At 41.9% G+C, this 14,064-nt stretch overlaps 1 protein-coding gene across 1 annotated transcript in view; it reads left to right on the forward strand.

Annotated features, from left to right (window-relative positions):
* The window catches only part of LOC115132722 (protein FAM135B-like), a 68,221-nt gene extending 54,989 nt beyond the window's left edge, over positions 1-13,232 (forward strand). Inside the window, 6 exon segments of the mRNA XM_029665446.2 lie at positions 17-108; positions 313-410; positions 2,898-3,049; positions 3,298-3,408; positions 3,930-4,043; positions 4,281-13,232. Of these exon segments, the coding sequence (XP_029521306.2) occupies positions 17-108; positions 313-410; positions 2,898-3,049; positions 3,298-3,408; positions 3,930-4,043; positions 4,281-4,486 (773 nt within the window). The 3' untranslated portion in view covers positions 4,487-13,232.
* The last annotated feature ends 832 nt before the right edge of the window (positions 13,233-14,064 follow it).

Raw genomic sequence — 14,064 nt, forward strand, 5'->3', positions numbered from 1 at the left:
TTGTATTGTCTCCTAGGCAACAGTGCAGACCTTCGCCTGGTGAAGACCTTCATAGAGCTGGGATTACCAGGGTCCAGACTGGACTTCCTCATGTCTGAGAGGAACCAGGTAAAATACAGAATATTCTGTCTGCACATTAGTACAATAAACATTGATTTTAGAGAATCGATAATAGGTATGATCGAATCCTGTGAATATGTTTTAAGTTTAGGTCTGCCAGATCACCCTTGTAAATAAGTTATTTTGATCTCGGTAGGATTTCCTGGTTAAATAAATGTGAAAATGTGTTGTTTTCCTGTTCCTTGGCTGTAGACTGACACGTTTGCAGATTTTGACACGATGACGGACAGGCTACTAGATGAGATTATCCAGCACATTCAGCTGTACAACCTCACCATTGGACGGATAAGGTCAGTATCCTAACCACTACACAACATTAAAGACATTCTCCTAACCACCACACAGCATTAAGATCAGTTCTAACCATCACACAACATTATGGTCAGTTCTAACCACCACACAACATTAAGGTCAGTTCTAACCACCACACAACATTAAGGTCAGTTCTAACCACCACACAACATTAAGGTCAGTTCTAACCACCACACAACATTAAGTCAGTTCTAACCACCACACAACATTAAGGTCAGTTCTAACCACCACACAACATTAAGGTCAGTTCTAACCACCACACAACATTAAGGTCAGTTCTAACCACCACACAACATTAAGGTCAGTTCTAACCACCACACAACATTAAGGTCAGTTCTAACCACCACACAACATTAAGGTCAGTTCTAACCACCACACAACATTAAGGTCAGTTCTAACCACCACACAACATTAAGGTCAGTTCTAACCACCACACAACATTAAGGTCAGTTCTAACCATCACACAACATTAAGGTCAGTTCTAACCACCACACAACATTAAGGTCAGTTCTAACATCCACACAACATTAAGGTCAGTTCTAACATCCACACAACATTAAGGTCAGTTCTAACCACCACACAACATAAAGATACAGTACAGTAATAGGAGGCAATGGAGAAACAAAATTGATGTAGTATTCTATATAGCCACTAGATGGAGGCATATGAATACATGATGATATTCCCTGGCAGGTCCTCAATTGCGTTCACCTTGCATCCTCAGAGGTCTTTCCCCTCTGACCTTCTCCAATGGGTTTTGAGAAGAAGACGAGGAGATAGTACGCAAGCAGTACTTTGAGATCTTCCCCACAGCCTTTTATCAATTCGATTTGCTCACCTCCTCCGTCCTCTCTCCTCCGTCCTCTCTCCTCCGTCCTCTCCTCCGTCCTCTCGCCTCCGTCCTCACGCCTCCTTTCGAAAAGGTCAAAGTTAATGAAGGAGAGTCAGCGTGGGTGGAAATGTGCTTGCTTGAAATGAGACGGTCCTTCTCCACTCACAAGTCATTGGGCCAATGACGTTCACAGAGGTGGATCCCAAAATAAATATGTAAAGTGATCAAAACAAATTAAGTTATTTTTGAAACGCATTTTATAAAAAATAATAAGTAGTATATTGTTTTCAAACGTGTGCATGTAATTCTCCTCTGACAAAGCAAAATCTGATTTAAAGGGGGTGTGGCAGATTTCCACTTATCGGTTTTCAGGTCATGGAGGAGAGAAGACGGAGGATGGACTTTTGCCCAAAAGAGAACCCCCCCCCCCCTGTCTGAGCTCAATTCCAAACCCTATCAAACTGATGTCCATTTAAAGCAGATGAGGCTGGTGGGATTAGCTATAGTAGGACGGGCTCATTGTAATGTCTGGAATGGAATAAATGGAATGGCGTCAAACATGCGGTTTCCATGTGTTTGATGTATTTTATACCGTTCCATTTATTCCAATCCAGCCATTACAATGAGTCCGTCCTCCTATAGCTCCTCTCACCAGCCCCCTCTGAGTTAGAGCTTTTAATAACCCAGTAATGAAGGATATTCCCGTGCACTGTCAATCACTTAGCATTGTCTTTGATATGAAGAACTGAAACGTTTAAATTATTTTATTTAACCTTTATTTAAATACGCAAGTCAGTTTAGAACAAATTCTTATTTACAATGACGGCCTACCGGGGAACAGTGGGTTAACTGCCTTGTTCAGGGGCAGAACAACATATTTTTACCTTGTCAACTCAGGGATTCGATCCAGCAAACGTTTGGTTACTGGCCCAACGCTCTAACCACTAGGCTACCTGCCGCCCCGGCATATTTTTCTCCGCAGCATAACACTTCTAATGGGTCCAAGTATAGTAATTCATCATGTACAATAATTGCCCTAAATATGCCAATGTTCCTATCTGAGTTTCTGGGTATGCTATTTAAGTATGTATTCTTTTCAACATTGTTTATACTCTGAAAAACTGTGACTAAAGACATGGAGTACCACAGAAGCAGCTGTCTCTCTCCACATCGCCTCTATACTTAGTGTTAGAGAAAACCGATGAAGAAGTTGTCAGGAGCTGGTGTTGAGGGAAGCTGCCCAGTACTTTGATGATGGTGATACTACTGTAATTAGCAGATGGGAAATGAACATCTAAGGAAATCTAGTGTCTCATTGACTACTGGGACAAAGCAGCTCATTACTCTAGCTACCACTATCGTAGCCATTAAGACGGCACGACGGCGCCTTGCTTTGGAGGACGATTATTTGAACATTAATCATTTATTTGGAGTTAACAGCAGATTGGATGAGCTACCCTCATCCTGAACACTTTATACTAATAGAGTAAATACCAGGGGGCAAAGAATTGGAGGCACTTATTTCTGTGCATAGCTTCTATTCTGGAGGTCTTGTCATTTGGTACTCTTTTGTCTAATGAGATCTGGGTAGCAGCAGAGTGATTTTTCTGAGTGATCTCTTTTCAACCCTCAGTTTCATCGGTCACTCTCTTGGGAACGTGATCATCCGGTCGGTTCTGACAAGGCCTCGGTTCCGCTGCTACCTGATCAAACTGCACACCTTCCTGTCTCTGTCCGGACCACACCTGGGAACTCTGTACAACAACAGCACGCTGGTCAGCACAGGTGAGGTGGGGAGGGGTCAGTATACCTACCTACTTGGACCTTTGAAATCCTTGCAAAACTTAGGCCATTGTAGACTCAGCATGGAGAATAAAAACAGCTCATTGCAGATATATACTGTCTTACTGCAAGAAGTGTTTCTGATTTTCGTCTTACCATTCTGTGTAGTAATTGCATTCAGCTCTGCTCTGTCCTCCTCCCAGTGTCTTCAAAAGGGGGGAGTGTATGTCTAATTCAGAGGACTGTTACAGGTCTGTGGCTGATGCAGAAGCTGAAGAAATCCGGATCGTTGCTGCAGCTTACCTGCAGAGATCATACCGATCCTCGGAAAACATTCCTCTATCTCCTCAGCCAGAAACCAGGTAGATACTGCTATAATGGATGAGGAGCTGTACTGTAAGAGCACAATGAGTTTAAATATTCATAAATACATTTGGTCATCTTGTCTTTTTTTGTTTTGTTTTCTCTTTTCCGCTCCATATCATGTGGCTAACTCAGACTCCACTAGCTAGCTCTGTTCTGGGAAGCCCCCCTGCACTGTGTGAGATGAACAAAGCAAAGACACCAAGTAGATGAAACACTTTTTTCTTCGAGCTGTGTCGGGCTGACAAAATGATGCAAACCCTGTCATTTGAAACCCAGCAGTGCACTCCTTTAAAAGCACAGTGACAAGAGACACGAGAAAAAACACCGCTTTATCAGTCGAGGGCTGTCAAACGATGATGATGGCACCAAGTCATACATAAATATAACCTACAAACACTTTTGCTCTCTCTCTCTCTCTCTCTCTCTGTCTCTGTCTCTCCGTGTGTCTCTCTCTCTCTGTCTCTCTGTCTCTCTGTGTCTCTCTCTCTCTCCACCCTCTGTTTGTCTGGTTTCTCAGGGCTCCAGTTTTTCAAGAATGTGGTGTTGGTGGCATCGCCTCAGGACAGATATGTTCCCTTCCACTCTGCCAGGATAGAGATGTGCAGGACTGCACTCAAAGACAGGACCACAGGTTAGCACCACTCACTGCAGCTCCTATTTTCTTATTGTTCTCCACCAAATGTATCTAAGAAGCATTTCATCACATAATGTACCTATCTCTTTGTTGACGTGCCAATGTGATTACATAAATACAGAAAGCTTTTAACGTTCCGTCAGAGACTGAACCCTAACATGTGTCTGTCTGTGTTTCCACACTGTAGGTCTCCATGTAAACTAACTGACATGCACTTCTGTCTCCATATCCAAGGTCCAGTGTACACGGAGATGATCAACAACCTACTCCAGCCGTTGGTGGGGTCTAAAGACTGTCGTCTGATTCGCCAGAATGTGTTCCACGCCCTGCCCAACACCGCCAACACTTTGATTGGCCGAGCCGCTCACATCGCCGTGCTCGACTCTGAACTCTTCTTGGAGAAGTTCTTCCTGGTAGCAGGGCTCAACTACTTTAAATAGAACTTCAAACTACTTAAAACAGTATTTCAAACTACATTAAAGGGATACTTCAGGATTTTGGCAATGAAATCCTTTATCTACATCCCCAGAGTCAGATTAACTTGTGGATACCATTTGATTGTCTCTGTGTGCAGTTTGAAGGAAGTTGCTAACTAGCTTTAGCGCAATTGCTAACTAGCGTTAGCACAATGACTGGATGTCTATGGTAACTGCTAGCATGCTATATACCATAGACTTCCTGTCATTGCGCTAATGCTAGTCAGCATTTGCTCACAAAACGACCTCTAACTTCCTTCATACTGGATGCAGATACATGGATAAAAAATGTATGAGTTCATCTGACTATGGGAAAGTAGAAAAAGGGCTTCATTGCCAAAAACCCGAAGTATCCTTTTAAATAGAGGCTCACCTACTTCAAGTACAGGCTCAAATACTTAAAGTAGATCCACTACTTCAAATAGAGCTGTAGCTACAAATAAACTGTGTGTGTGTATGTATGTATGGCTTAGAGAGGCCCTAGGTCTTAATGAAGATCTCCTTGTTGTGGTTGACCGGATAGGAGGATTTGGCGAGAGAAAGGGGGTTGCACCACGAAAGGGGGTTGCACCATGTGTGTGTGTGTGTGTGTGTATACACACACAGTACCAGTCAAAAGTTTGGACACACCTACTCTTACCAAGGTTTAAAAAACAACAACTATTTTCTACATTGTAGAAAGAAAAGTGAAGACATCTAAACTATGAAATAAGACTTATGGAATCATGTAGTAAAAGCTCAGAAAAATAAAGGGAACACTAAAATAACACATCCTAGATCTGAATGAATGAAATATTCTTAAATACTTTTTTCTTTACATAGTTGAATGTGCTGACAACAAAATCACACAAAAATCATCAATGGAAATCAAATTTATCAACCCATGGAAGTCTGGATTTGGAGTCGCACTCAATATTAAAGTGGAAAAGCACACTACAGGCTGATCCAACTTTGATGTAATGTCCTTAAAACAAGTCAAAATGAGGCTCAGTGGTGTGTGTGGCCTCCACGTGCCTGTATGACCTCCCTACAATGCCTGGGCATGCTCCTGATGAGGTGGCGGATGGTCTCCTGAGGGATCTCCTCCCAGACCTGGACTAAAGCATCCGCCAACTCCTGGACAGTCTGTGGTGCAACGTGGCGTTGGTGGATGGAGCGAGACATGATGGATTCAGGTCTGGGGAACGGGCGGGCCAGTCCATAGCATCAATGCCTTCCTCTTGCAGGAACTACTGACACACTCCAGCCACATGAGGTCTAGCATTGTCTTGCATTAGGAGGAACCCAGGGCCAACCGCACCAGCATATGGTCTCACAAGGGGTCTGAGGATCTCATCTCAGTACCTAATGGCAGTCAGGCTACCTCTGGCGAGCACATGGAGGGCTGTGCGGCCCCTCAAAGAAATGCCACCCCACACCATGACTGACCCACCACCAAACCGGTCATGCTGGAGGATGTTGCAGGCAGCAGAACGTTCTCCACGGCGTCTCCAGACTCTGTCACGTCTGTCACATGTGCTCAGTGTGAACCTGCTTTCATCTGTGAAGAGCACAGGGCGCCAGTGGCGAATTTGCCAATCTTGGTGTTCTCTGGCAAATGCCAAACGTCCTGCACGGTGTTGGGCTGTAAGCACAAACCCCACCTGTGGACGTCGGCCCCTCATACCACCCTCATGGAGTCTGTTTCTGACTGTTTGAGCAGACACATGCACATTTGTGGCCTGCTGGAGGTCATTTTGCAGGGCTCTGGCAGTGCTCCTCCTGCTCCTCCTTGCACAAAGGCGGAGGTAGCGGTCCTGCTGCTGGGTTGTTGCCCTCCTATGGCCTCCTCCACGTCTCCTGATGTACTGCCCTGTCTCCTGGTAGCGCCTCCATGCTCTGGACACTACACTGACAGACACAGCAAGCCTTCTTGCCACAGCTCGCATTGATGTGTCATCCTGGATGAGCTGCACTACCTGAGCCACTTGTGTGGGTTGTAGACTCCGTCTCTTGCTAGCACTAGAGTGAGAGCACCGCCAGCATTCAAAAGTGACCAAAACATCAGCCAGGAAGCATAGGAACTGAGAAGTGGTCTGTGGTCACCACCTGCAGAACCACTCCTTTATTGGGGGTGTCTTGCTAATTGGGGGTGTCTTGCTAATTGCTAATGATAATTCCCACCTGTTGTCTATTCCATTTGCACAACAGCATGTGAAATCTATTGTCAATCAGTGTTGCTTCCTAAGTGGACAGTTTGATTTCACAGAAGTGTGATTGACTTGGAGTTACATTGTGTTGTTTAAGTGTTCCCTTTATTTTTTTGAGCAGTGTATATTTTATATTTGAGATTCTTCACAGAAGCCACCCTTTGACTTGATGACAGCTTTGCACACTCTTGGCATTCTCTCTCAGCCAGCTTCATGAGGTAGTCACCTGGACTGTATTTCAATTAACAGGTGTGCCTTGTTAAAAGCTAATTTGTGTAATTTCATTCCTTCTTAATGCGTTTGAGCCAATCAGTTGTGTTGTGACAAGGTATGGGTGGTAAACAGAAGATGGCCCTATTTGAGAAAGACCAAGTCCATAGTATGGCAAGAACACATCAAATAAGCAAAGAAAAACGACAGTCCATCATTAATTTAAGACATGAAGGTCTGTCAATCTGGAACATTTCAAGAACTTTGAAAGTTTCTTCAAGTGCAGTCGCAAAAACCATCAATTGCTATGATGAAACTGGCTCTCATGTGGACCGCCACAGGAAAGGAAGATCCAAAGTTACCTCTGCTGCAGAGGATAAGTTCATTAGAGTTACCAGCCTCAGAAATTGCAGCCCAAATAAATGCTTCACAGAGTTCAAGTAACGGACACATCTCAACATCAACTGTTCAGAGGAGATTGTGTGAATCAGGCCTTCATGGTCGAATTGCTGCAAATGTACCACTACTAAAGGACATCAATAATAAGAAGAGACTTGTTTGAGCCAAGAAACCCAAGCAATGAACATTAGACCGGTGGGAATCTGTCCCTTAATCTGATGAGTCCAAATTTGATATTTTTGGTTCCAACCACCATGTCTTTGTGAGACGCAGAGTAGATGAACGGATGATCTCTGCATGTGTGGTTCCCACCATGAAGCATGGAGGAGGAGGTGTGATGGTGTGGGGGTGCTTTTCCAGGTGACACTGTCAGTGATTTATTTAGAATTCTAGACACACTTAAACGGCATGGCTACCACAGCATTCTGCAGCGATACACCATCCCATTTGGTTTGCGCTTAGTGGGACAATAATTAGTTTTTCAACAGGACAATGACCCAAAACACACCTCCAGGCTGTGTAAGGCCTATTTGACCAAGAAGGAGAGTAATGGAGTGCTGCATCAGATGCCCTGGCCTCCACAATCAGCCGACCTCAACCCAATTGAGATGGTTTGCGATGAGTTGGACTGCAGAGGCAAGGAAAAGCAGCCAACAAAGGCTCAGTGAATGTCAGAACTCATTCAAGACTGTTGGAAAATAATTCCAGGTGAAACTGGTTGAGAGAATGCCAATAGTGTGGAAAGCTGTCATCAAGGCAAAGGGTGGCTACTTTGAAGAATCTAAAATATATTTTGATTTGTTTAATACTTTTTTGGTAACTACATGATTCCATATGTGTTATTTCATAGTTTTGATGTCTTCACTATTATTCTACAATTTAGAAAATAGTAAAAATGATGAAAAACACTTGAATGAGTAGGTGTGTCCAAACTTTTGACTGGTACTGTAAATATATAAAATATGTTTACCCCTGTTGTCAAGGAGGTGGTCATAAGCTCTATACAATCCATCCATATGAACAGTTGTATTCAGTATGTCAAGTGAAATGACTGACGTGGCGCATCGTGTGGCTCATGTTGATGTTGTGTAGGCCTTATGAACTCCCCTTCATCCCAAAGTATAGTCAACGTAATGTTCATCCCAAAGCACTACCAAATGATATTTATACTCAAGAGCATTTCTTTTTTGGTCATGAATCCTGACCTGAAATGACTAGTCTGAATGAATCACTGGATAAAGGATCTACTTGAAGGATTGCATGTATGAAATTGATAAAAAACTAATAAGATAGTTGCTTGGAATTGAACTACTTGATTGTACATTTTATAATAGACATGTTTCAAACTCTACAGATAACTATTGTATAAAGTACAATTGTTTCTTTTTACGAATGGAATTTAGATATCATTTTAAATAATGTATTTTCTATTATGTCATATCCATACGTTCGTCAGACTATGAACATTGTATTGTGGATTTTAAATCATACAATTTCAACATATAACATGAAGGCCAAATCAAGAGGTTAACCCTCTCTGCAGTATACACTGTAATATATATACAATGCAAGGAGAAGGTGTTCCATATATTTATTGTATAAGTTGATATATATTACATATCTAAAAAGTGTGTGTTTGTGGAAAGAATTTGTGTGTCAATCAAACTGCTAAGTTGAGTTGAACGCTTATCAACCATGTAATGCCTTTGTGTTCTTTAAAATAAGGTATATCCCAACCTCCATAAGGTATCATTTACCTTCTACCGACTGTATTGATCCTATTGAGATATAAGCATTACTACACTGAGATATGATAATTGCTATACTGAGATATGAGTATTACAATACTAAGATACAGTTGAAGTCGGAAGTTTATATACATCTTATCCAAATACATGTAAACTCAGTTTTGAACAATTCCTGACATTTAATCCTAGTAAAAATTCCCTGTCTTAGGTCAGTTAGGATCACCATTTTATTTTAAGAATGTGAAATGTCAGAATAATAGTAGAATGATTTATTTCCGATTTGATTTCTTTCATCACATTCCCAGTGGGTCAGAAGTTTACATACACTCAATTAGTATGGGTCAAACATTTCAGGTAGCCTTCCACAAGCTTCCCACAATAAGTTGGGGGAATTTTGGCCCATTCCTCCTGACAGAGCTGGTGTAACTGAGTCAGGTTTGTTGGCCTTCTTGCTCGCACACGCTTTTTCAGTTCTGCCCACAAATTTTCTATGGGATTGAGGTCAGGGCTTTGTGATGGCCACTCCAATACCTTGACTTTGTTGTCCTTAATCCATTTTGCCACAACTTCGGAAGTATGCTTGGGGTCATTGTCCATTTGGAAGACCCATTTGCGACCAAGCTTTAACTTCCTGTCTGATGTCTTGAGATGTTGCTTCAATACCTGTATATCCCCATAATTTTCCTCCGTCATGATGCCATCTATTTTGTGAAGTGCACCAGTCCCTCCTGCAGCAAAGCACAAAATGATGCTGCCATCCCCGTGCTTCATGGTTGGGATGGTGTTCTTCGGCTTGCAATCCTCCCCCTTTTTCCTCTAAACATAACAATGGTCATTATGGCCAAACAGTTCTATTTTTGTTTCATCAGACCAGAGGACATTTCTCCAAAAAGTACGATCTTTGTCCCCATGTGCAGTTGCAAACCGTAGTCTGGCTGTTTTTATGGCGGGTTTTGGAGCAGTGGCTTCATCCTTGCTGAGCGGCCTTTCAGGTTATGTTGATATAGGACTCGTTTTACTGTGGATATAGATACCCTTGCACCTTGTTTCCTTCAGCTTCTCCACAAGGTCCTTTGCTGTTGTTCTGGGATTGATTTGCATTTTTCGCACCAAAGTACATTCATCTCTAGGAGACAGAACGCGTCTCCTCCCTGAGTGGTATGATGGCTGCACGCTCCCATGCTGTTTATACTTGCGTATTATTGTTTGTACAGATAAACGTGGTACCTTTAGGCATTTGGAAATTGCTCCCAAGGATGAAGCAGACTTGTGGGGGTCTAAAAAAAAATTTCTGAGGTCTTGGCTGATTTCTTTTGATTTTCCCATGATGTCAAGTAAAGAGGCACTGAGTTTGAATGTAGTCCTGGAAATACATCCACAGGTACACCTCCAATTGACTCAAATTATGCCAATAGCCTATCAGAAGCTTCTAAAGCCTTGACATCATTTTCTGGAATTTTCCAAGCTGTTTAAAGGCACAGTCAACTTTGTGTATGTAAACTTCTAACTCACTGGAATTATGATACAGTGAATTCTAAGTGAAATAATCTGTCTGTAAACAATTGTTGGAAAAAATACTTGTGTCATGCACAAAGTAGATGTCCTAACCGACTTGCCAAAACTATGGTTTGTTTATAATGAATGTGTGGAGGGGTTGAAAAACAAGTTTTAATGACTCCAACCTTAGTGTATGTAAATGTCCGACTTCAACTGTATGAGTATTACTATACTGAGATATGAGTCTTACTAACTACACTGCGATATGAGTCTTATTATCTACACTGAGATATGAGTGTTACTATACTGAGATATGAGTGTTACTATCTACACTGAGATATGAGTCGTACTATCTACACTGAGATATGAGTCTTACTATCTACACTGAGATATGAGTCTTACTATCTACACTGAGATATGAGTCTTACTAACTACACTGAGATATGAGTGTTGCTATGCTGAGGTGTGAGTCTTACTTTACTGAGTCCATTGTGTAATTATCTGGGTTGATTAAGATTTTAAATATCATAGAATCATGAAATAACAATGGCTTTGCCACATATCCCTTGGAAACTACCATAGATTAAAAAAAAAAGATTTATCACACTGTTTGTGCGTTGCTTCTAGAGTTATATTTCGTATGCACTGATCGAACCTTTAAATGTTGCTACCTTGTCTATGACAGGAACAGTATAATAAGGAAGTCACGTTCCTGAATCTGAGAACAGTGTCTCTCCTATAGACACTGACTGGTAGGCACTGTGCTTCTGTTCATCAAGATCAAATAATGTTTACATTTTTAGATTTACAGGGATGTTGTCATGGCATCACATGGAGGGTGACTGAAGGTGTGTCTATGGAGGTCATATACCTATACAGACCTGTATTTATTATTTGCACTGGTTTGACTGACAAGTGCACTTTATGGTGGACGTTTACATCAAGTAGGCCAAAAGAACCACTTGCTTTACGAAGTCCACGCACTCCAAGGTTGTCCTTCATGGATGGATACTTTACATGATATTGTACATACTCCGTTCTCCCTGCACAGGTCAGCTTTGAAGGATGTGTCCATGCAGCTAGCGCCAAGCCACAAAGCTTGACCTTACTCGTCTCCTATTGTAACGTCTCCTAGTGTTCTGTTGTCACTGTCATTAAGCCCTTTCCTAGTGTCCTTGCAGTACAAAAGGTGACATCTCCAAGTGGTATTTTTCTTAAGTTGAGCTCCTGCGGCTGCTCTGTGTGCTACAGTGCTGCCTGGTAAGCAGAGTGTCACTGTGATTGACTTGAATTAAATGGCTCCCGTTAGGACACACACACATGAGCGCACGCACGCCGCGCACACATACACACCAATAGAAAGTTGGCTAGGTTGTTCCCGTTAGGACGATGAGGAGATGGCTGGTTGTGAAACCTCTACAGCAGCTGTGTCAGCAGTCTGGTAGAGCTAGCAGGCTTCATGCATCATTTCCTTCTGACATCCCTCTTGCCTGTTTGCTTTTACCCCCAAAGGGCCAAGTTCTGTTTGTCTGTTTGCCCAAAGGTTTACATTGTTCGTGAAGTAAAGGTTTGAGTTGTCATGCTCTCCAAGGGCATGTATGGATTTTTGATGTTGATGTCCATGCTTTACAGGTTGTGTGGTTTAAGTTATTGATATGTCATAATAGTTTTCTGTGTCTATATTTTCCTGAAGGTACATAATACAGGCAGTGTAGGCCTACACATCTTTATACTCAACATGCAGCTTTATTCAATAGATTTTGATCATTATGTTTCTTTGGTCAAACAAAACATTCTGATAGGAAAATCCTTGTCTGCTTTCGCACAGTCAGACAGGTCTGCTGTTCTGGTGTTGTTATGAAGAGATGAACACTTTCCATTTCAAATGGTTTTAACTTTATTTAAACATAGTTATTCTTCTTTATTTCATGTTCACCCCTACAGTAGATATGACTTACCTCTGTCATCTTAACAACCCCTAACTTTTTGTATTTGATTAATTATTATTCATCATTGTGAGAGTGAATACCTATTTGTTACAGTGTGTGTGTGTGTGTGTGTGTCACAGGCCGACTGGTGGCACCTTAATTGGGGAGGACGGGCTCATAGTAATGACTGGAATGGTATCGAACACCATTTCATTCACTCCATTCCAGCCATTATTATGAGTCGTCCTCCCCTCAGCAGCCTCCTGTGGTGTGTGTGTGTGTCCTCTATGTGTGTGTCCTCTTCTGTATAAAATGCTCCAAGGGGAGACCTAGTCAGTTGTACAACTGAATGCATTCAACTGAAATGTGTCTTCCGCATTTAACCCAACCCCTCTGCAGCTTTGTGTCATGTTTGTGTAGTGAGTTTATGTAGATGGTATTATCATTGTCTGTCTGCTGAGGATTGTGCTGGAATATGACACTTTTCCAGCTGTTTGGCAAGAATGAAAAAAAAAAAGTCAACTTGTGAATAACATTGTATTTATTTATTGAATCAAGTATTTTCTTTTTGCTAACAGTATAATAGAATCCGTGCCAATAATACTAATCTAATGTTTTTCTATGTTTGCTTACTGTATGTGTCCCTTAGTAGCTGGTGCCCATGTAAAAATATACATACATATATTACAGAACATTATGATATAAACAATATCAACATAATAAAAAGTATGTTTCTTTATGCGATTGTGTGTTTTGCCTTTGTTCTCAACTAAAGAAATGAATTGTAATGCAATATCTCAGTATTAAGCTTAGTACAGATGACTGTAAGCATTACAAAACAAAGACCTATGGCATATGGTTGTTCAGTGTTAGAGGACTGTTTCCCACCAAACTCCTTAACTGGACCCTCTGAAAACTAAGCATTTTCTGTATGATATTTACATCCCTAACCCATTCATTAAAACATGTGATCTCACTATTATCTTAGTTAATACCAAGTTGGTTTTTGACCTAGCACTACACAGCTGATTCAAATAATCAACTAATCATCACACTTTGATTATTTGAATCAGCTGTGTAATGCTTTGGCGGCAAAAACCAAAATGTGCCCCCCTTGGGGTCCCGGGGACCGAATTTGGGAAACACTGGGATAGTAGTAACACAGTCCTCCATTCGAGGGCAAACATCTGTTTGCTAAGTTGGTAAGTGCATGTAGCCTTAAGGAGAACTGAACATGTCTAATAGATTTGGCTCAAAGTGCATGAAAGTCATTCCACCTGCTCAGTGAGGCTGCGGCTGATTGGTCCTATACCATCCACCTGGCCAGGCCTGTACAGATCACCGTACAGAGGGACAATGTTCTGCTCCACTGCACATTGAAAATCTCTCACGCTCTTCCCTCTCTCTCTCTCTCTCTGCTGTCTCTCTCGCTCTCTGCTCTCTTTTCTCTCTCTCTCTCTCTCTCTCTCTCTCTCATAATTGCCTGGGACAATTACTGACCACACAAAATGACAATGGAATACATTTCTGAGTTTCATCAAAGCATTGAAGATTGGTCTCTCTGTTCACAG

The sequence above is a fragment of the Oncorhynchus nerka genome, linkage group LG7 (genome assembly GCF_034236695.1).
Source record: "Oncorhynchus nerka isolate Pitt River linkage group LG7, Oner_Uvic_2.0, whole genome shotgun sequence".
In the NCBI taxonomy this organism is placed as follows: domain Eukaryota; kingdom Metazoa; phylum Chordata; class Actinopteri; order Salmoniformes; family Salmonidae; genus Oncorhynchus; species Oncorhynchus nerka.